We start from the raw sequence: 24,523 nt of genomic DNA on the forward strand, positions 1-24,523 counted from the left end.
TCCAGAAAAGGAGCAGACAGGAGCTGATATTTCCTCTCCACCACTCTTCTGTGAAGCATAACTAGATTTTGTAAATCCCAGGATATCCTGGTGATTTTTGCACCATGGCATTCTTCATAGGTCCCTTCGTGCCATGACCAGGAGGAGTCCTCTGGTTTACTGAGCAGTGCCAGTGCTACCACAGTCCTGTCCTGGTCGTGTTACCTACCACTGCCATGCAAAGGGTATTTAAATGGCTCAGAAATCACAGCTTGATGGGTGCCAATACAGTGGCAGAGCCAACGAGGCAGTGAGAGAAGCTGAAGGGATATAGGAGCACAGGAAGGGAAAGTGAGCTATGCAAAGTTAGTCAGCTCACCAGTGACAGAGCTGCAACATTACCCAGACTTCCTAACTTGTGTTCTGTTTTCTTCTCCGTCGGCCCAGGTGGCCCTACAGAAATGTTACAGGGGTTCGTCTTGCAACCTCATCTCCCCACGGGCTTCAGGCTGTGGCAGAACTTCCAGCATGGTTGGGGTGGGGACACCATGTGGGAATTTCACATCAGCAGGTGTTGTAGTCGTAAATGTGCCACAGGGCAGAGAGGGCCCCTCTTTTATATTGTAACACAATACAAAAGTACATTATGTAGCAGTATACTAAAAAGCTCATACAGTTAATTGCAAATAATTTAGCAGCTATTGTGTAACACAGATTTCTGTAATACTGGAAACTGGTATGTGGCCCTAGTTTTCTATTCCATTGCAAATAGGTTTCTGTCTTTCTTGCCTCCCCTTTCTGAGTCACTACAAACCATCTCTGCCAGTTCTTGGTTTCAACAGGGAAATGGACCATGTTGTGATCTAATAGCACACCTGAGATGTTTTTAAAAGATGTGTGCAGTCACATATGTAACAGCTGAAGTTCAGTGTGAGTCCATTGATTTTAGCAGGGAAATGCTGATTTACATCACTGGAAGATCTGGCCTGAAGACATGTATGATGCTCTGTTCTTGCAGAAAACAAGATAGGAATAGTTTACTCCTTCCAGAGTACAGGGTGTTTTGTTCCTAAAACCTGCTTGCTGTGGGATGCAGAGTCCCTGATCTCATCTGACTATGTGCAAGCTATTGCTTATGTTAAGGCAACCATTTGTTTCTACTGTTCAACCTTGACATATGAAAATTCACTCTTCCGCGCCCCCCCCCCCCTTTTTTTTTCTTCTGATAGGAACTGCATGTAATCAATATTATTCTGGGGAATAAAGGTGCCAGAGAAACTGCTGTAAGTTCTTTGTCCCCACAGTAGGCACAGATGATTTAAATGCACCATATGCTCAATGGTAACCCAGTGTGTGTTTCAGCTTTTCACGCTCATTGCTTCAGTGGTGAGAAAAGGAGGCCAGTGCCTGGATTTCTGGTCTAGCACCTCAGAACGAGCAATCCCAAGCTTTTCAAAGTCATGAATGTGTCCCTTGAAAGTCATGAGTTGGCAGAGGAAAGGTTAGGAGGATGTTGGAATAGTTTCAGATGTCCTCTCCTGTATTTCTCTTGATGCTTCTGTGACTGAGGAAAGGTTGGGAATCATGTTTTTCAAATGCTTTCTCACAGTTGATAAAACTAGAAGCTTTATCTTTAAAGGAAAAAAAAAAAAGGCAAAAAAGCCAAGTTTTTCATAATGTCCTGTGTCTAGCACTGCTCTGCTGTGGGCCATTTAGGCTTTGAAGAGAGATATTTATTCATCATTGCAAATACTACACATCTTCAGCTGCATTTTGGTGTATGTTTCAATCTGGTTTTCCATATAGCTTATCTGGGAGAATACTGGTGGCCTTTTTGTATGGGGTGGGCACACAATTGTGTGCATGTGTGAATTTTTGCAGTAGAAGTCCCACAGTAGTTTTGTGGCAGTTACAAGAAGTTCTTCCAGTGTAATAAAATGCTTTAGGTTTGTGTTCAATTGATTTTTATAGGACCATGGGTGGCTATAAAATGAAAGTTAGGGTATGATGCAGTAAAATTTTGGCACATCTGAAGTATTGTGAGTATGATAAAAGGAGGAGCTGAGGCACCAAAATGAAGGCTGATATTTTTGAGAGAAGGAGAACTGATAAACAAAGAAAAAAAATTAAAGCTTTATAGAAAATCCTTGGGATTCTGTAGTTCAAAAGGAGGAAAACTCGATCCTTCCCACAGCCTCCTACCTTGGGCATCTCATTTCTGCCAGAAGCTCCGTGATCATAAACTGCCTGAATGTAGATTCAGTAGCATTTTATACTTGCAGTGTTCAAGAGACAGCAGCACGTACAAATAAAATGTTAGCAGAATATACTGTACCCAAGGGGGCTTTCCTGACATATAGTTAAGAGAACAATAATGTCATCAAAAGTTTTGCTGCCAAAACAGAATTCTGGTTTTGTCCTCTGTTAGCACACAGCACTTGCTTCAGGCCAGTTATTTCCTCAAATCTCAGTGCAAGTCCACACGAGTTATGCACGCATACCCAGCGACACAAATGTGACAAACATGGAAGTTCTGCTGCAAAATTGAGTCTGATATTCCCTAGCTAGATGAGTTGTGCTTTTTCTCTAGTGATAGCATGGAGAAAGCTGTTTTATTTTTCCTCTGCATTCTTCCCTTATCTTACGAATTACGCTGTACTGTCACTATGAGCATTGGTTAACTTCAGGAATTAAAGTTACATTATATCAAGTTTGGTGACTTGTTGATGACTGTGTTGTCTTGGATTGAATTTGCTTATTGTTGGGTTTCTGGGGTGTCTTTTTTTTTCCCTTCACCTTGCTCCATACAGTGGATTGAAGGTACCTAGAGTTTGAATTAAATGGGATAAATAGCTTAAATATAGATACCACAGAATGTATAGAAACCTGGAGAGCTGCTGAGAGAGGTTAGATAAGAGCTTCCTTTTTCTTGCATGGTGTGCAATTGCAGATTCATTTATTCCAAAGGTACAATTTTCCACTGTTTGATTGGAGGAACTGGGTGGTGATGGATGAATTGGAGATGACAGTGTAAATGGTGTATGCCCGCCAGCCTTAGGGGGATCCCTGAAATATGCGAGTTTCTCATTTGGTGATTTTTCTGGCAGTGATGCCTCAGTGCGGTGACAGTTTCTGCTACAACTGTCAAGCTAAATTGTTCATGATGGTGGCTGGCATTTACAATGATGCTGTTCATTTGGGTTCCTCCTGTAAACAACCGTATGCTGCCCTTCTTGCTGGGGTGTAGGTGGTATTGTCAGTCTCCCTTGCACATTTGGCTCAGGTTGAACTGAATCACTTGTGAAGTGCAGGGAAGACACCATCTCTTCTCTTCCACGCGACCACTTGCTGTTGAGGTTGAAGGAAAGGATACTCCTCTGGAGCTTTCCAGATTAGAAACCCCTTCCTACATGTGATCTCTGGCTTGGCTCTGTGTGTGTGTCTGTAGAGGTGGGTGCCTGTGTAATCAGGCTCTGCTTTTGCCTTCAGTACTTGCCTGTTGTCAGTGCATGGATTGCCAGGGAATCTGGCCAATGAGAAATTTGGCTAGCTAGAGCTGAACTGAATTACTCCACAGGATTTTAAGGGCATTATAATAAAAGCAGTACTGGCAAATATCTTCAAGCTAGCAGAGCCCCTGGTGGAGACTAGAGCTGGCTTGGGAGTAGGAGAGTAAGGCTGAAAGGAACTGCGTTTCTTTATTATCTGATATGTTCAAGCTTGCCGAAGCAGGTTTGTTTTGGCACTTGAGGCATCCAGTGAATGAAGACATACAGGTCATTTTGTTTTAAGTTTTAGTTCTCTTTGCTTATTATAGGACAGGATATGACAAGCGTGCGGTAATGAAGACAGCCTAACAGAATGAATTGTAGAAGGTGGTACAAGAGCTGGGGTGTTCGAGTGGGAGATATTTACTGAAGCTGAATCTTCAACACTATCAAAAGTGGAATTTTTCTACCTTCTTTTTATAATCATTTTTCTCATATAATTTATTTCACAGTCACAGTTGTCCTGTGGGCTTCATCTGTGTTCTCTTTTGGGGGATATGAGACTCCCAGCAACTTCAGTGGGCCTTCCTCCGGGCCAGTTTGGGCCAGTTTCTGGCATTGGTCCCAGGCAGTGTAAAGCACAGGCTGTGTAAACCAGATTTGTCCAGAGAGAAGTTTCTCCCAATGCAGTACCTGTACACTTCCAAAGAAGTGCCCATTCATCCACTGTATCTTCCCAGAAGACATTCAGGAGGGCACTGGGGACATATCCATGACCAAAAGAGTTAGAGGTAGCATGGTGTGTTGTGATAGCCTATAAATGCCTGCTGTAAGGCCCAAGCAGCAGAATCCAGCTAGAGTAAATCCAGTGAAATGCCACTTGTGCTATCCTTCCTGATTTACGGATCTCTTAACCAGCAGAGCTGAGAATATGGCTCTTTGGCCGCTTTGCAGACTACATTGCTATGAAAAGTAATAGACAGCAGCCATAAAATGATTAAAAATTATTATTTGCAATGCTTCTATTGAACTGTCTTAGGAAGTTTATCTAGGAAGGTTCTCTAAAGATTAGAAATGTCTGTGCCTGCCTTCTCACCCATGCCAGCCTTCAAAGATGCCAGTTTCCTTGGTGTTACCATATTTACGTGCTCATTTCCTTGGGCATGTAAATGTTACCCTATTTACATACAGTTAGACAGTTTTGTGCTTCCTGTTTGCAATCCCAGGAGAAACTCTTGGAATCTCTCTCTTTGGATCACTTTTGTTATTACCTTTTCCTGACATCCCTCCAAGCTATCTGGCACCTGCATCTGTGATACATTTCTTGGTGTACACATCTTTGTCTCAGACTGGGTGAAACCTATGCCATGGGGAGCAAAGTGCTTAGCTGCTCTGAATGCACAGCACTGGCCTGTGAACCTGCTGGGCTGATGTGCTAATGCCACTGAGGACAGTAAACTCCTCCAGCTTCACAGCTCTGTTATCGTGTGTGCACGCAGAGAGGCTGCAATGATCTCTGGCGGCAGAGAAGGATGGGATCAGAGCAGCATTAATTGGAGCAGCCTGTATTTTATTCATTGCCCAGGCACAAGCTTCCTCAATCATCAGAAAGTAGATCTTTTGTATAGCTCAACTTTTGCTTGCCCTGATTTGGTGCTTATAGGGAATGTGCTTGAAGCAATGGACCTGTGTGATGCTATTGTTTTCTCTCTTTCCCTGAGGATGATGAGAGCTACTTGTCAGTTTTTGAAATCTGATAAGGTCCTGGCTGAGTTCTTCTCTTAGGAAAGGTGTGATTTAGTGGTCACCTTTGCATCATAAATGCCTGACAGATCCCATAGCCTCAGGCTGAGGGGGCACAGTGTCCTGGTAGAATGAATGGAGTAGAAGAACATGGACAGTTTGTGAGGCTGCTCTGTCGTTGTGAAGAAACAGAGCTGCACAACACCACTGAGAAGCAGGGTGCAGGTCTTGAGTACCTGTGAAGTTTGCTGCTTTTCAGCTGGTGAGATGAGAACTATATGAGGGTGGACACCTACCCTCTGGCAGGGCTGACCCCGAGTGGGAGCAGCTTTGCCTTAAAGCGTTTTCACTTGTGAGCTAGATTAGTTTCAGGAGTGTGTCAGCTCAGTGTCTGCAGAGTGATGGGTCATATCACTTGGGAACTCTTGAGCAGCCTCCCTTGCCTGTGAAAATGCTGATGAACAGAAAACTGAAGCGGAATTGGGTGGCAGGGGTGTGTGTGTGTTAAATAACATATGTTTTAACCTGGGGCAAAATACGTTGCTTTCATTTTGCCAAAATGACATGTTCTGCTTGAGCCCAAACTGGTATTTATTTCTTTCAAGTCATATGAAAATTTTTACATGAACAACGATTAAATCTCAGAATAAAATGCTGTTCTAAATGCAGTTTCAAACCCTTTTCATTAATGCCCATATATACACTTTCAGAAAAGTCTTTTCCACATAAAGAAATGACTCAGCAAAATTTTGCATGAAACTGGAAGGTGGTTTGGTGGCGTAAAATCTTTCTTTCACTAGTGTTGGAAAAAAACTTCTTCCATTAAATCCTTCTCCGTGTAATATAGAGGTTACCCTACAGGTAGTGCCACAGGGTTTATAAAGGAGGAGAGGAAGAGCCAGGCAAGTGATTGCAGCTTTATGTCCCACTCTGGCTAATGGCTGAGCCTCTCTTGCTTTGCCCATTGTAGTCTTATGCTCAATAAACATGAAAGATTGGTCTGTAATAGCAACGAATGTAGCCAGACACTTGCACTGTAATTAAAGGCATATATCAAACAATAAAGCACATTTGAATGAAAAATCTTCCCATTAGATATGTGGCTCCCATTTATTTCCCCTTATTGTTAAACTTTTGGAGTATAAGCATTGATGGAGTGTAAGGAGGGGTGCAGTGCAGAGCTCCCAGGAGCAAAAAAGATTTTCGTCTTGGGCTGGGAAGAAAAGGAGCTCCTTGTTGCAGGCTGACCTGCATGGCACCACTGGCTATAGCCATGCGGTTGGTGGATCCATTTAGCACAGTCCTTCAATTAAAAACCACCTAATGATTTTTAAGCTCAGAAGAAGCTGGGCAAGGGGACCAGCCTGGCTTGGAGAGAGAAAAGCCAGCACCCATTGGAGCTCATTCAGTCTTTTGTCACTCTTAAAGAGCTGATCCTAGGGAAAAAGGGAGTGAAGCAGCAGCCCGGGACAACTGGAACAACCTGCAACCCTCTGCCTCTGGCTGAGCCTTTTGGTTGTCAGTGGAAGAAATCCTGGTAAAGGCATGTCCTGGTGCACCTGGTAGCAGGAGACAGCTCTGCCATCTCCACCCCATTCCAATCTCTTCACTGTCCCAGTACTGTGCCCTGTTCTGCATCCCTTCCCCTTTCTGTGTCTAGTCTCACCCCCTGCTCTGCATTACTGATGTGGGGAAACTGTCCCCTGCATGGTACTTTGCTTTCCTTGTCTGTTATGTCTCAATCCCTTCTCAGACACTGGAAGTAGGTTTTTTTTGGTTTCTGGGGTTTTTTTCCCCTCCTTTTATGTCTTTAGGTTTCAATAAGGCTTGTTAACAAAATGCTCATCAGAAGGGGGTCAGTGACAAAATATTGCTCAATTTTAACCCTTCCCAAGAGTCTAGAAGTGATTTTAAAGTGGTTAAAGTATCACAAAGAAAGGAATAAACAAGCAATCCAGAAAGTTAGCCTTCCCTCAGAATGGCATTTCTATTTATAGTACCTTTTTCAAGCTGCTAAAGCTAAATTACTTAGAAATGATTGACATGTGTTTTGACTGACCAAAGTGAACATGTTTTTTCCCCGGATTTTAAGTTTAAGGAAAAAAATCTGAAAGTAATACTTTTCATCTCTGTTCCAAGCCAGTCCAGCATTTATGGAGGTGGGGAGAAAGCCGGAAAAAGAGAGACTGGTTTTTACCCAGGACTGAAACATGCTTTAGCTTCTTTATTGATACTCATTTAGGCCACAGTTCCTGTTACAGCTGTGTCTAGGCTTCCTATTCTGCTATAAACCAGTCGCGCAGTAGAAAAGAAAAAGATAGGCTGTACTCTCAGCAGAAATGGCAAATCTTGGGCTGGGTATGCTCAGTAACAATTAGGATTAAGAGAAATTAAAATATGAAGGTTTTTGAATGGACTTTTTTTTTCTTCATTGCTTTAATCCACTTTCCTTTTTCTTAGAGAGGAAGTGGAGAAGCAGAGAGGCAAGCCTTGCTTTGAGCCTCAAGTTTAAGCAAACTGTGCTGCTGTGAGTGGACCCATCAAGTGAAATATTTTTTAACTGTAAAACCATGAAATATGATATCAGTGCATTGTCTTAATCTACCTGGTTTCTTTATGAGCCAGGTCTGGGTTGAGCTGTACAATTACAACATGAAGTCAAACATTTCCAACATGTCTGGGCTTTGTGCAGAAGATCCATGACCAGTTTCTTATAATAGTGGCACACAGTCTGAGTTTCTTCTGTCTGAAGACCTACTTTTGCCACACAGCATGTGAAATATTTCAGTATTAGATTTTAAAGTGCAAAGAGAACTTCCCAGCTTCCAATACTTCTCCCCTGCTTCCCTCTCTGTATGACACAAATTATGGAAATGCATTTAGTATTTAATTTCTGTGTAGACCAGTTTCTCATTAAAACAGTTTGTTTGTAGAGCCCCTTCTACTGTACATCATCTGTAGGGAAATGAGCAACTTTGGTGAGTCTCAGAAATGCAGCAGTCTGTGGACACGTTCTCCTTCCATGCCTAGGACAATCTGGCGGTACCATGCTAGAGAAGAACCTTGTGCTATGATGAAGTGTCTTGATGCAACCTTTAATCACCTGGAAAGAAAACCAGAGCAGAAAGATAAACTGGTTCATTTGTTTTCATTACAATTACTAGTTTTTACAACTCTGTGTAAACAAAGCCCATAAACTTGGTGCTGGCAAACTTCTTTCTCCTAAGAAATGTTTTGGCTTGAGAAGTGGGATTTATTTTTAGGTTCTTCAGTGTGCAACTGTCAAGGATGCCTTACCTGAATTGTGATTTCCAGCAGCTTGTGGCAAGAGAAGAGAGCAAGAAGCTCTTCTCTAAATGTCCAGAAGCACTTACAAGCTTCAGATCTTGGTTCCTCTGGAGCCCCAGCAAAACAAGGTGGCAAAGAAAAGTATTCCCTGGGAGAAGATAAAAGGAACAAGCACAGATTATTTAGTTGTTTTTGAGTTGGTCCTCAGCTTGACGATTACATTAGCCTGTGTCCCCTGATGGTAGCTGCTTGACAGAAGGCCCAGAATGCAGGGGATGGTGGAACAGAAGGTTCGGAGGAAAGCCATGAATCTTTGATTGCAGCTTATTTCCTACTGTGGTTAATAAAGCCCTTTCCATGGCCAGGGTTGCTCCTGACCCAGTTTCAGATACCCAGCTGAATCATGTTAGACCTGATTCCTGTCCCTATTATGCTGCAAGTAACATGTCCTGCCTTGAGGGAGAACCTGAGAAAGGGGGCTGCATAGACTCCACAGCTTAAACATCACGCTGATGCTGTGAGAGAGAGAGGTGTCTATCTGTCCTCAAAAAAGGAGGGATGGAAGATAGGTAAGGAAGGTAAGATGAAAGATGTGCTATAGAAGCAGGGTGTGTTTCTGTAGTACTAGCTGCTGTCTTTATGGCTACTCCAAATCTATCCCCTCTGTCATTTTATCCAGTTCTTCTTGAATCTGTTGCCTTCTGTTGCTCTGTTCTGGCAAGGCTTTGCAGTCTGCTCTGCTCCCAAAGGCACACCATGCTAGTGCCTGAGGGCAGCTGGTGGTTGCAGGATTGTTGTAGGGGGTCTGCACTAGTGGATTTAGCAAGTTTAGTGCTACAAAAAGGAGGAAAGCAACAATTCTATGACCTCTGAAATAATAATAAAAAAATAATAATAAAGAGAACTGGCTTTTCGGTTGTGGGCATTGGTTGGAAATCTTTGGGTCAGTCTTGGCTATTTGGGAGTTTACTATCCCAAGTTGAATTCCTTGGGGATTTGGGGATCTGATTACTATTTGTGTGAATGAGGAGTTATATGTACATAGTGCCTTGGGGATTCAGCTGGAGCTGAATGAAAAACACACCATTTTCAAATGATGAAACAATAAAACAGGGAAAAAAAAGAAGGAATAATTTGGCAGTTTTGTTGAATTTAGCACAGAAATTCCAGTGGAGATCATGAATCTGACTGTCAGTAATAGTTTACAGTGCTTGAAGAGGGATAGGTGTTATTTTAGAATTAAATGAAAGATTACAAGATAACAGGGAGAAATGCAATTATTACTAATATCCTTTTACTTGCTGGAACAGTTACCTTCTACAGTGCAGACTCCTTTGTTTTTGTTTTGTTCGTTTGTTTTGTTTTGTTGGGTTTTGGTTTTTGTTTGGTTTTGTTGCTAATATGGGCAACCTTATTAAATCCTTCCTATGCTTAATTTTAGGTGTGGAAAAAAGATCTGTCTTTGCAGTGGGTGAAGTAAGGACCATCCATTTATTTTATACAGAGTATTGTTCCAAGATCTTACAAAATGTTTCTGCTGCAGTACTCAGCTGCTCAGTGTAGCTTTAGAAAAAATGTTGATGTTGTCATCTCCTGAAACATTTTAACTGCAGTTTGAATTTGTTGCTGTGGTGGGTTGACACTGACTGAATGCCAGGTACCCACCAAAGCCACTCTATCACTCCCCCTCCTCAACTGGCCAGGGGAGAGAAAATAAAACTAAAGGCTTGTGGGTGGAGATAAGGATAGGGAGATCACTCAGCTGTTACCGTTGTGGGCAAAACAGACTCGACTAGGAGAAAAATAGTTTATTTTATTACCAATCAAATCAGAATAGGATAATGAGAAATAAAACCAAAACCTGAAACACCTTCCCCCCACCCCTCCCTTCTTGCCCGGCCCAACGTCACCCCCCCCCCCCCCCCCCCCCCCCCATGTCTCCCATGAGGCTGGGGCTGGGTCAGTCCCTCACACACTGTCCCTGCTGCTCCTGCCCCCTCAGGGGGCTCCTCACACTCTGCCCTGCCCCGGTGCGGGGCCGGGAGACAGTTCTCCATGAACAGTTCTCCAAGTCCTTCCCACAGGCTGCAGTTCTTTGTGAACTGCCTAGGTGTGGGGCTCTCCCTGGGCTGCAGGTGGGATCTGCTCCGCCGTGGGCCTCCATGGGCTGAGGTGGAGGATCTGCTCCGCCATGGGCCTCCATGGTCTGATGGGGGGGGGTCTGCTCCGCCGTGGGCCTCCATGGGCTGAGGGGGGGTCTGCTCCACCGTGGGCTCCACCACGGGCTGCCAGGGAATCTTTCTCTGGTGCCTGGAGCCCCCCCCAGCCTTCCTGCATTGCCCTGGGGGGCTGCAGAGCTGTTGCTGTCACATACTCTCAGTCCTTTTTCTGGCTCAAATTGTGCATGTATTTTTCGCCTTTCTTAAATACATGGTCCCAGAGGCACTACCACTGTCACTGATGGGCTCAGCCTTGGTCAGCAGTGGGTCGATCTTGGAGCTGGCTGGTATTGGCTCTATCAGACATTGGGGAAGCTTCTAGCAGCTTCTCACAGAATACAATCCTGTACCCCTCCCCCCAAAAAAAAAACCCAAAACAACTTGCCATGCAAACCTAATACAGTTGCATATGTCTCTCTCCTTTCATGTCGAGTCATCTCTGGCTGTTGTCAGACATGTCTTCTCTGTTTTGGATTCTCAAGGCTGAAAAGCATTGTGAGTTTTTCCTCCAGTTCATTTTTGTTCTAGGAATGAATTTTCTGACATGTTAAAGGTGGCACCTTCTTTTTTAATTTCATCTGTAACACAGAAGTGTAGAGAAAAAGACACACCTTGCAATTTTCTGAGTGGTTTACAACTTTTTTCTCAGTTTGGAGGCTCTAAGTTTTTTGCAGTGGTCATGGTCATTTTCCCTCTGTAGAGAAAATGTAAGACCCTGCAACAGACTTGCTTTTCTGAGTTACTCTTTGCAGACCGCTTGCACACAGTCCAATTTCCTACAGAAACACTGACCTAATTTTATTTTTCTTCTGTCCCAGTTTGATTTTTTGGCAGGAACCCTCCACAAATCTTGTAGTTTTTTCCCACCAGCTCTGGCTGAGAAGGTGTTAGTTTGCTTTTGTGCTTTTCTGGGATCAGAGCCATCTTTTCACGTAAGCAATCCAAGATACTGCTCGGGATCATGCTCTTCTGAGGACATGGCAGGCCAGGATAATCTGCCTCTCCTCTTCCATCATGTCACCATGTGTCAGGTGCTGCCCAGTAATTACCTCTAGGCTGACTCTCACCCTGCTGGATTGATATGAATACATCTTTCCATCATCAGCTGGATGTATTGTCTGAGGGAAGTATAATTTTGTGTGTAATAAATTAATTGTTCCTTTAAGTGCATATAGTCCAGCTGTTCTTCCTCACTTTATCTGACGCCATTATTTGCACCCCAGGGGCTGGTAGACAAGGAACTATTGAGATTCTCACCAGATGTTTGCTCAGGCCAATAGGCCTGATTTCATAGCAACAAAGGGTATTTGATTTTATTTGGCTGTAAGCCTTTTCTGTATGCTCCTGATGCCTTAATTCTTCCGTGTTTGAGCACAAAAGTTTATAAATATCAAAGTGCTCTGAATTTCTTTAGTCTGTTGTCTATTGCTTTTCAATTTATATGTGACACCTTCAGCGTGCTTGCCGCGGTAAATCGTACCCAGCTGGCTTTCTTCAGCTTGCCCTGAATCTTCAGTCTCCTGCCTGCTTCCCCTATGAAGATCAGGCAGGTAAACCTGGGAGAAGGGAGCCTAACATCTCAGCTACATCATCTGTTTATGGTGGGGTTATGTTCTTCTGCAATAGTTACTGTGGATTTGTGTCTATGGAGAGAAATGGAGGCTTCTAAGGCATGAATAATAAGCAGTTTTAGAAATGTATCATACTATAAGAATTGTACTTTAGAAGTGCTTGTTTCGAGCCTGTTTCTTGCCTGTCTCTAAATGAGCTTTGGTGACTAGCTTGGGCATGGATGACTAACATCAGGGGGTTGTGTCTTCCTGTGGTTTCCATGTTTTTCCTTCATTGCTCATTCTTCTACCCTCTCTCCATAAGCTGAATTTAAGCAGGCCAGTTTTTCATGCTGCTCCAGTTCTGAGAAGTCTGACTTCTGCAGTAAAATTGCTCTTTTGTATTTTTTTGCTAGCTCTCATTGGCAAAATAAACAAACCCCCCAAACCAAATTACCCCAGCCCCAAACTGGATCAGCCAAGCCAGCCAGCAGGATGTGTCACCCTAGGAGTTTTTACTGAAGAATTGCAGCAGCATGGAGACATGTTTCATATGCAATGCTGTGGTGCATGCATGTGTGTATAACTCCTTCCTTTCTACCTGTAGTTCTGGCTGTGTTTATGGCATGTTGTGCCTGTTTGTGGCATAGAATCTGACACCAAAGATAAACCTCGCTCTTTAAGGGGCTTGCTGCTTACCTCAGAAACAGTGCCAATGTTAAATAAAGTATTGCAAGTGTTCTTAGAGTTTGAAGAAGAAGCATTCTGCCTGTGGTATGTACGTTACTTGTGATTCAGATTGTGCTGACTAATAGAAGTGTAATTTAAGGTTCTGGCCTGTGGTGAAATAAACTTGCACAGCGCTTGGGCTGCCAAGGTCTTTCCTCACACAGATTGTGTGCTCTTGGTAAAACACAAGACTGTGTTGGTGGATGTGATATGTCTGGTGCTACAATCCTTGAGTGTGTGGAGTATTGTGTTGCTGTTTGGAAAAACATTTGCTATTTACCTTCTTGATGGCACAGCCTTTTCTGGTTTTAATGGTAGATCTAACTAGGCTTCTGAGCATAGGCAGATTTATCCCAGTGGTCAGTACCCGTTCTCAAAGATTGCACCTGTACTGCTTAGCTGGGATGACCTCAAAGCCAGGTTTGAAAGAAGAGCTGCTCTTGGATTCTGCTAGTGTGACTGGGTGATACTTTCATGGTAATACTTTAGGTGTTTCATCAGGCCTGAGAGCTCATTAAAAGGTGTATTTATCTGACATGCAATGCTGGCTCCTTCACCTATCTGAATCCCATCTGCCCTGTGGCAGTGTTGCGTACAAGTCTTCAGGCAAGGAGGAATTCTAGGGTCATGCCTAGTAAAAAATCCCTGCTGTCTGCTGTGAGGGTAGGTGTAATTCATCAGCGTCATTCAGGTAGGCTCAATAGGTAATTTCAACATTGTGTGTTTGTCCTCAAAAGCACCCCAACTTTCAGGAGGTTCCTGGAACCTATCTGCCTGAATCAGTGCAGAGGCTGCTGGCATCAGCTGAGTGCTGTGACTGTGTTTGCTACGGTGCCTCTGTGGTATGTGCAGGATTCTGAATGATTTTTTTGTGTTAAAAAATGTATTTTGTCACCCTTGCCTTGAGCCAGGACTTTGTCCTTCTGTTTTGGGTCCTGCTTCTGAATTGCTCCTTAGTCAAGTCCTCTGCGTGCTACTTTTCAGCTGGCACAAGACCAGTCTGTACAAAAATAAAGTAATTTTTCATTCATCAGAGCAGGTCAAATAACACAAGGAAGTTGCAGAAAGGGCATGCCTTCACAGTACACCCTTACAGTTCACTGAAGTCCATCCCTCTTGAACCAATGTGTTGGATTACTCTTAGTGGTGTAAATGCCAGAGATTACTTGTCACTAAAGAGCCGAAGTAGAGCTTTAAAAAGGGAAAATCTTGCCACCAAGCAAACCTCATTTCTTTTCATCGCTTAGTATTCAGCCTTAGGACAAATTAATCTCTGTTGAAATCTGTTGTACTTGCCATTAAATTTGTTGTCTTTTCTAAAAGCGTCTCTTCTCCCATGAAGGGAGATGAGCAGAAAGAGTGTGTGTGTGTCTATGTGTGTGTATATATATATATGTATTTTCAATTTGAATGCATATTAGAAAACTCCTTATTGTATGTTTTATTTAGTAATTCAACATTAACGTTTACATTTTCATCTGTAAATATTATAAAAATGAGCTGGGCCAGAAAAACCTTTCAGGAATTTGTTCTGTCATACAGCTCTAAGACTCAATTATCTGGTTAAAATTCAAAGTAGACTCCTAGAATAAGTAGATGAATAAATAAATAAAAGTTCTTGAAATGAGTAATATCCTCCTCATCTCTTTATTTGAAACCACCTAAAGGTTGCAAGTTGAATTTAATCCTTCTATCATCAGTCAGCCTGAGCTTTAATAGAAAGGAGGGAGGAAAAAGGTGCTCAGTAGCTGTCTCTGGTTTTTAACTTGATAGAGAGAAGGATGCTCCCTGAATGAGACACTGCTGGAGAGATGAGTAGTTAGAAAGAGACTGTGCTTCATACCATTAAGCTATCTGTAGCTACAGCTAATGCAGATGCAAAAGAAAAGGAAATGCTAGGGGCAAAAGATAAGAGAGAGTCTAAGGAAATGGATATATTTTGCTAATCCTTTCCTTTCATGGTGAGAACGGTTAATCTGCTGCAGACTACAATAAGGATGCTAGTCTTACTTGCAGTTGCTTGTGAACATGAGTTAACTGAGGCTAAACTGCCTGGAGCCTGTGATTTGTACAACACTGGTTAAATCTGCAAGTCATAGCTGCAGTCAGGAAATGGAAAGGGTAGCCAAGTTGTGTGGTGCAACTGATGGAACTCAGTCTGTGTGCAGAGGTCCTTATATGTGTAAAACCATATCAAATGACTCAAGAAATATTGCTGGCAGGCGCCATGGTAAAGTCAAGGCAGAGTTGTAGCACTGTAGAGGTTTGACTCTTGGAGTGTGGATTTTCAATTATTGTTTCTAAAAATCCAGATGTTCCTTCAGAGGGTAGTTATCTTAATGTTGATGTTGACTTCATAAGCATTTCCTTGAATTTGGAAAAGGAATTTTCTTTCCCTGGCTCTTTTAATTAAAAAAAAAAAATAATTTTTTTATTTTGTATCTACAGAGAATTCCTTTTGCGGCAGAGGATTCTCTACCGTATTTTTTAAGACTCTCACTGTGACTAGTTGACCAGAAAAGCAGAGGAAGCCTGGATAACGTGGGCTTTTAATGTAGTATCTTACCTTATCTAGTGACAGTGCTGAAGAAATACAGCCAAATCAGAAAATTCAGATCATGTTTGATCTCCTGAAGTGATGTTGGTTGGAGTGAAGTCTGCATAACTGAAGCCCATTTTGACATGAAAACTGGAAGGTGCCTGCTTCCATGTCTTTTCCACTGATGTGCTTTATTCACTGGCTGCTTGAGCTGTCATTGGCAGAAACTGGATTTCCCGTTGGCATAAATGCAAAGGACTGATTCTTTTGTCTTTACACATACCAGTTGCCTTAGATACTTGATGGGGTCTGAATTTCAGTTTTTGAGTTTCCTTTTGTTAGCTGTACAGTGGTTTGGTTGTGTAGTTGAGTACAAACAGTAAGAAATAATCAGCTGCCTCAGGCTTTGGACACTGCTCAAACAGCCCTTTCCAGTCACCTTTGTAAATTATTCCATGGTCCAGCTCTGATGTGGCCGCTGGATCTCTGTGCGGTCAAAGATACTGCCCATTCAAGAAACTTTAATATTCAATGTGAGCACATATTATCTTCCCAGTCACACTTAGCCATCCATCATAGCTGTGCCATACATAGTACACATCACTAGGTTGTGAACTTTTCTAATCTGAACAGGGACCTCTGATTTGTAAATCCAGTTACTCAAAATCAAATCAAATGCAGAACCTTTACTCAAATGATATAATTTTCCCATTTAGGACCTAAACTTGGATATTACAAACATTTAAGTTTTTCAGCTCTGTTATCTACCTCCTTAGCCTGCACCCAACCCTTGTTTTATTGAACAAGAATTTATTTGAGATGAAATTTATTTGAAATCCTGTTCAAAACACTGCCTGCTATTTATTTCTCTGTGATCTAGTTGTAAGCAGCATAGTTATTTCTCAAAGTTGTAGTTTTTTGTTGTGTTTTTTTTTTTTTTTTCCTGAAGAACCATACTTGCTCAGAGTTGGAGAAAAGCTTACACATGCTTTGATTACGAGTAAGTGGATTGAGGGTAATAAATTAGTTCTATAGAGAATGGTGTTTGTGGTATGAAGCAAACCTATGTCTGAGACTTAGTGTGGACTTGCATGGAAATTTGGTCATGCTACAGCTGAGCCATTTGTTAGCCAGAAAGACTCAAAATGATCATTATATTGAAAGTTTGTCTTTCAAGAAGAGCCACTTCACTATCTTTAATGTTTAACTAATGAACAGATTGATTTCTAACTTATCTCAAAATTTAGACCTTGTTCTGAATGTAGAAGTTGTAAATTAGGAACAATTTCCTATTCTTTCCCACACAGAAGAGAGATGTAAACCACACCATAAAAATGAATCACAGCAGGACCTTGAGTACAGAGTCACTACCTACCACATCATGGTCACTGTTAACTAATCTAATTTGCCTCTCATTCTATTTAATGTTGGGAATTTACATATCAATTACCTGCTTCCTGTTGGGCTGAAAAAGCAAAGGGGGCTGCCAGATTTGTCATATGGCAGCTGAAGTGAAAGTGTTGACAGCTGAAATCAGGAAGCACAAAAATGTTTGAAAAGTTTCTGGAAGAGCCAACCTGTTTTTGAGGCTCAGGAGCTCAGTTTGGTTTAAATGTGAGGGGAGGAGATTGCTTAACTACCCTTCCCTGGCAGCGAGGCTGATCAATAATTGTGCATGACAATACATGCCTGTTCTGTAATCTGAGCTGATTTCAACAGCTGGCAGTACTTCCTCTTCTTCCTCAGAGTTTATACTTCTCTCTCTCTGTCTTTCAGCTGTACAGCTCCATGGACTTTGGAAGAAAATGGCAGCTCATACATGAGCGGGTCACTCCAAACAGATTTTACTGGTGAGTTATGCCCTCAGGCTTCCCTTGCTTTGTGCAGGTCATGGAGGGGAGAATGGCATCTAACTTGGAGGTGTTGGTTGCTTTACCTGAACATTAAGTATACCCTTGTTCTTGGTCATTGTCAATGTTGTATGTGTAGTTCATAGCACATATTTTGCAGCGCTATAGTCTCCATGTCTGCCTGATAACAATAGTGTCTCGTACAGATGAGTACAAGTCTTTTGATAATTGTAAAACTTCTGCGTCTTTGTTATGTACCTACTTACAGTTACAGAGAAAACCTGCCCAGTGCTTCAGTGACAAAGCTATGATCATTAGACCTCCTATTTTTCAACCCTTATGTGAACTACTTTAGCCTAGAACACAGTCTTTGTGCAGAGCCAGCCACTCTGACCAGTTTCCTTATGCAACCATTGGGAGAAAGGATGACTCAGACTCTGCTTTGAATCACTCTCTGAGGAGCCAGTTCCTTTCTACCGACTGGTGAGAGCCCAGGATGTGCAAACAGTTTGCTAAAAATCTGCTTTGTACTATCTTCCTTTCCATTTCCCGAGCGTCAGCCTCCAAAATTGGGAGAGTGTCTTAAAAGCAGATGATTAAACAAATTTAGTTCCTATCTCCAGGCTCCTCCATTTCAGATGCCACTTCTACAAACTTTTCTCTACCATGTGAAGACCCAAGAATTGACTTTTGAGAAAAAAAAGAAAACCCAGCAACACCTTTCTTTAGTTGAATCTAGGATCTGGGGCTTTAATCAGATTCTTAACACTGTACTTATTACATGCCAGGCGATGGTATGTGTGTGAATGCGTAGAATTGCTGATTTACAGAATCTGTGAATAGTTAAAAGAAGTGCCTGGTCCTTAAGGTCAAAGCAGACTGTGATATTAAGGAACCAGAGACTCTTATTCTGAACGGTTAAAATTAAAAAGGGCTTGGATGATGTAAGAATTGACTCCAAATTGCAAAATATGATGTATATATCTTAGAGTCAAATTTTCATAGGAATTATTGCACATAATTAAAAGTACCTGGAATCCAGGCCCAAAATGTCTATAGACTGGATTTGAAATATTTCCACACCTTGCTGTGGAGATGGACACCTCATGGGATTTTCAGGTTATGTATGTTCTGCAAATATCTTCGAACAGCCTTAGACTCCCACATTTAAAATATAACTTTATTGCACCAGGTCTGGAGATTTCCTTTAGTGTGCCTGTGGATTTTGGACAGTGTAAGGTTTTTGAACATTGAGGAAAGGAAGTTGTAAGGCTCCTAATTCAAACAGACCTGCAAAATATATTGAAGGTCTAGAACCTTGTCTGACTGTGTTACTGTTTCACATTTCCATACTGAAGAAAAGGTGGTTATGATCTCCTGGTTGTGGTGGCAGGTGGCTGATTGACTTAACTATCCAAAATCCTTTGATTTCACTATTCATGGTAGGTGTACATCTCAAAGGTGAGTGTAGATCCTCTCTAGGTATATCCTTCTGTGGAGTAGAATAGCTGGTCCTATGGGATGATTGTACCCTAGCCTTCAAGTAGCACAACTACAACTGAGCTTAGGGGAGAGGCTTTCTTGGAGAAAAAAGTGGAAGGGCTGAGATAACTTGGGAACAAAGCAGAATCTCTTTCTAAAGGAGAGGCCGTATTATTATGGTTTGTTTTCTACTATCATATGAAGATGGTTAATAGAAATTGCTGTTTGTCTACTTGTAACTCAAACTTGTATATTGTTTTCCACAATCTACCTCATTTTTCATACAATCTTTTGGCTGCGTAGTTTGAATGCTGTTTTTTAACACTGCATTCTATAATGCCTCTGTTTCAAGTGTCTCTTTCTCCTAGAAAACGTAGGAATTTTCTGTAGTTAAAACTGGTATGGCATAGACCTCGAAATCTTTATTCCACTCAGAAACAGTAGGATCCCATTGGCAGTAAACTTTCCAAGAGAGTGAATTATGCTTTTCCCAGAGTGAGAGAGATTTGAACCAATTTGTAGTGCAGGGGTCAGAGGTGTTGAAATTTTGCAATGTAATAACTCTCCTTAGCTATCTGATACCTTTCTTTTTTCCTTCCTTTCTTTTTAAAGCTGCAAACTGTGATGGCTTACAAGCTCTGGCTTGTAAGATGTATACAGAAAAAGAAATGCAAGGAGAGTGCTTTAACCTTGGTATTTTGGTGATTTCTTTTTATTAGGCTATGAAAGAGGGAGAAAGTGGGTATAGCTATAAGTTTCAAAGGGGTTTGATCCGCTACTGTGTAGAGTTCATCAGCCTGTCAAATACTACATTATTGAACCTGGTAATTAAAACTTCCAGGAATGGTGGAATAATAATGATAAGGAGGTGCCAAAATCGGTGGTAAGCTGCTCATTTGTGCTGCTCTGCATTGTTTATTAGTAGGGGTCAGGTAAGCATCGTTCATCAAATGTGACAGTCCTTCATCTGATTTGAATGCAGCTGACTTTATCTGAGGTAGACTTTGTTGCATCTTTTTGCCTTCAAAGCATGACTTTCATCTCTCAGGCTGCCATGAGTGGACTTGTGAAGACTATAGTCTTCACCTGGTTCATGGGATCAGTCAGCTTGACAGGGAGAGGTCTTATTTTTCTCTCTGAGATCTTTCCAAATGATTATACCTTCCCTGAGAGAACTCAGATATAGAGACTTTAAGACCAAGAGAAAATAGTGCTTGCATCAGAACTCATGAGGTTGGGATGTGAATTTTCACTCAGCAAAGTAAGATCTATCTGTTAGTCAGGGACACACAAGTCACTCTGTGCATTTTGCTGTAGCTTTAGTAGGCAGCATCTGGGATGGCTCCCCATTGGTCAAAAATGAAGTCTAATCTCCAGTCCTGGTCTGTGGTTTTGTATCCTGGCTCTTGTCTTCACCTTCTTTCCTTAGTCCCAGATGGTGTTGCTAATCACTGGGTTGTAGGTGTGTTCTCATCCTCTATGGATGTCACATATTGTGCAGTTTATGGGACATCTCTCCTCAGTTCCTGCAGCCAGCTCAAAGTTTGTGCATGAGCTGAGATTCACCTCTGGGCCACTCATAGTTATAAAAGCTAGGATTTGATATCTCTGCTTCTGTAGTAGTGATTCATTTGTTAGCTACACCCACTGATGGCAGCAGCAGAACTTGAACAGAATGTGTTACTTGATGTGAGTACAGGCATCCAAATTTGGCTCCCACATGCCTTGGCCTCAGAGATTTTAATAACTCAGGATCCTGTAAGACTGGAAATAGGAGCTTACGCTAATGTGATACAGAAATTCCCTGATCACTCATCACTCTGAAATTACTCACGCTAACTGGAACCAGCATGGGTGCAAAGTTAGTTAAAGACCTACTCAATGTTCTTTTCTTTTAAAACACATTTCTGCAGCTCCCTCTGGGCCCTGTTCATTTTTTCTCACTGTAGCTTAGACACCTGTGATGTCATGTGGAGGGATATAAAAATTACAGTCCATATTTTGTACTGTAGAAATGTTGGGGAAGTTTTCTCATCTGGAAAACACATGGTGTGTTCTGTGCTGACTAAATACTGTCCCTGTTCAGATGAGGACTTGAGTTGTTCTTAGGTTGTTTTACTGCTTCTGCTTTCCCTGTGGTGGGACAGCAGGACTAAGCAGGTGGGCAGGACAGTTTGATTAATGGAGCGTTCACCAAGCCTTGTTCAGCACCTTGCTGGACCACAGCTTTTCCATGTCATTTTGGGTGACTCAAACTGACTTTGCCTTGTTACCCTGTAGGTAAGACTGCAATAGGAGAGCATTTATTTTTGTTGTTGGGTGTAGTGGGTGAAGTACTCAAATATCATGATGTCAGATGCTACAGCGGTGGATTAAGAGCACCAAAGGGTACTAGAGAGTTAAAAAAGACTTCAGAAGTGTATGAAGTCCTTTCATAATCTTATGGCTTAATTCTTTAAAACCTGGGGTTCTACAGAGTGACTTACATTTTCTGGCAAATCAGCTAAATGACGGTGAATATCATCCACCATAGATCTCTCTTGCAAGGCCCTGCCTGATGCTATTTGCTGGAGGACTCATTCATGTTTCCTGCCTTCTGTCATCGCTGAGGAATATGAAGTGGTAGATGTGGGACCATTTCATCATTATGGTTTGGTTTTTTTAACGTACATCTAGACATTTACCCTTCTCTCTCTTACTTATTTTTTGTAACATGCTTTCTGGGAATTTGGGTGATTCTGTCAAAGCCTCAGAGTGGGAAGGTGGGGAAACCCTATCTGTGTGAAAGAGAGGGAGAAATCCACACAGCATTTCTGATGGCCATGAAGATATTTGGAGCACAGAAGTCAGTGCCCAGGTTGAGCCTGGTCAGTAAAAGGCAGTGAAATGCACACTAGTGATGAAAGCTGGGCAGAAAATGCCAACAAGGCAGGATGGGGAGGGACAGGAGGAGGAGGAGGAGGTAAATAGGACATCCAGTCCTCTAGCTTGGCTTCAAGGAGCAGTGTTTGTATCTGGGAAAAAGAAGAAAAAAAAATTAAAAAAAAGTGATGTAACGAGAAGTTCTCAAATATACTGCTGATTGCCTCACTGAGCCTCTGCAGAATTTTGTTTTTTCTCTTTCTGGGATAACCAACCAGATTTCTGGTTGTTTTGGTATCCATGAACGCCAGCCACAAATATTTTGAACACCAGGGAATAAAAACTGGGAGAGGGGAAGAGGCTATGCATCCACTTAGGCTATGCTTTGGAGTTACGGGATTTCTGTCACAGTTGTTTGAGGCATGAGTCAGCAAATTGTCTCTTGAGAGCAAGGGTTTCAATCCTTTTGGCCATGATTTTGCATGAGAACAGTGATAAAATTTAGGCATTTTATTTCTATTTATTTGCAGCTTGAATTTAATGAAGACTACAGCTGAGGCTGTTTTGGATGTGAGGGTAGTGTAGCAGAAGATAAGGGATTTACCTCAGTGTTTCAAAAGGTTATGATCTGGGTTTGGATCTGCAGTTGGGTTTGTGTCTGTTTTTATTTCCTCGTCTCTTGTGACAGCGCTGATATTTCCTAATTCCAATGCCAATTTGAGTCCACACAGACTGTTTCACCAGCAGTTCCAGAAGTGACCTTTGGATATGGCTAAGGTTACCTTTACTTGACTAGTTTGCCAGCAATGAAATGGTTAGTCAAATATGTGCCTGTCTCTCCTGTAAATCCCACTAATCATTAAGTACCAGATGGTGTCATTGCATAGTGCTGGGGAAACATCGCCTGATATTTTACAGCCAAGTTTAGTGTTAAGAAAACATAGTCTTGTAAATGTCAAATTGACTATTAAGTAATCCTGCATTAGAGTTTTTCAGAATTAAAACCATACCGTACATGGAACTGTGGGTAGAAGGAATAATTCCAGTTTAGCTGCCATGGATAACACCATCTATAGTGTCATCGAGGCATATACCCAGTGGCTATTCATGTAGACAGCACAGGAAGAACTGAACAGGGACCTATTACTGGAGGCTTATGACTCATTTACCTGCATTAAGGGACTTGCTTCCCATCCCCATCCCCGTGGGTGGGAAAGCCTGGGAAAATTTTTATCTCCTAGAGGGTAATGCTAACATAAATCTGGAATGTGTTACTCAAGCCACCGTAGCCATGAACTGTGCTAGTCTGAGGACAAAATTTTCAGACTTTAGCCTCAAGCTCTGTAATAAGAGTTCAGGAGAGATGAGACCTTCTTAAAAGCTCTTGGCGTATATTGAAAGATTTCCTTGCAAAGTCACATTAGTTAATTAAACATCACAACACCATGGTGATAACAAGACCAATTTTATTTTCATTTTCACTTAAAAGATGGGCAAGTGGGGGAACTGTGAGGTTAGGGATTTTATTTTTCATTTTGTGTACTTACAATTAATGCAGTTGGCACTATAGATATTTAATGTTTCCAAACATTAGCTCGTAACTGACTAGCTTGTGATTACACAGTAACTCAGTGACAGAGATAGAAATGGAACCTAGATATAGAGTAAGATATTTTTTATTGGTTGAAATACTGTAGGTTGTTGGGTTGTTTTTTTTAATTTCAAGTCAATAAAAATATTTTAGAATCCATGTTAATGCTATCAAAATGTTTCTTTCTAAAAATCAAACAAAGGAGCATCCTGAAATGTTTGAAATATTTTGTAGGCTTTTAAAGTGATTTAAAAATTTGAATAAAATCTCATTTTGCATTATATGAGCTTTAAAATTAAAGTAGGGAGAGGGTACAGTCTGAAACAGAATGTTTGGATGAAGCCAGCATAGAAGGAACCTGACTCCTATTCCCATCTTGATCTTTTGTGATGCAAAGCAGATATTGGTCCCTAATATCCAAGTTAAATGTTCAGCATGCTTATAATGTACTTCTTCATAACTGTGATCAGTAGCTTACAAGAGTGATCAACAAAGTTTGAGAAAACTTTGTAAGCTTTATATATTTTTTTTCTCCATGAGCCTATTTTTCCTAATCTTAATTCTATCCTGTTTTTCAACTACAGATTGCTAAGTGTTCTTCCAGGGACTTTGTGATAGATTTCATGGATATCTAAGAGGATAATCTCCTAAATGACCCTAAGAACAGGAAAAAAAATCACTTTGTCTCTGGGAAACCCTGCAGGACTGTTCTATAGAGGCTGCACAGACCCCACCTGTTCTGTTTGTGCCTATGGTTAGTGTAATGTTCAGGCTGCCATTCCCATTTCTGAGCACAGTCCATGCTTTTTTAAAATTAATTTATGGAAAACTGACACAAATAGTTAGATCTGGGAAAGCACCTTTGTAGATGGTTGGGAAAAGACACCTAGTGTGCTACTGTAGGAGTATTACAGAATATTTTCTAGTTTACCTTGGACTAAAAGCAAGTTTCTTGTGTATATTTACATTTTATGCTGATTAATGATTTTATCTTACAAAGGAAATTTGATACTAGTATCTTATACTATGAATGGAAGCTCTAAATAGTAGCTGATGCATTGAAAGAACCCCTAAAAGATGTTCAATGCCTGACTTTGCTGTTGTGTGATGCTTCTCTCCTTACTGCTTGCTTTCCTAGGAAAATAAATGTTTGACTTTGTAAAAGTCCTGTGGATGCCATGCTATCAGGGTCCCTCATCTCAA

The 24,523-nt window shown here is 41.6% G+C and overlaps 1 protein-coding gene across 6 annotated transcripts in view; it reads left to right on the forward strand.

Annotated features, from left to right (window-relative positions):
• The window catches only part of SORCS3 (sortilin related VPS10 domain containing receptor 3), a 312,444-nt gene that overhangs the window by 184,247 nt on the left and 103,674 nt on the right, over nucleotides 1–24,523 (forward strand). For all 6 annotated transcript variants that reach the window (XR_013930611.1, XM_080403456.1, XM_080403458.1 and 3 more), the window contains exon 5: nucleotides 17,312–17,385. Coding sequence is in view for 5 of the 6 variants with exons in the window: in XM_080403456.1 (XP_080259582.1) it covers nucleotides 17,312–17,385 (74 nt within the window). In the remaining variant the exon portion in view is untranslated. The remainder of the gene's footprint in view (nucleotides 1–17,311; nucleotides 17,386–24,523) is intronic.

Source organism: Falco punctatus (assembly GCF_963210335.1).
Source record: "Falco punctatus genome assembly, chromosome: 9".
Classification (NCBI taxonomy): domain Eukaryota; kingdom Metazoa; phylum Chordata; class Aves; order Falconiformes; family Falconidae; genus Falco; species Falco punctatus.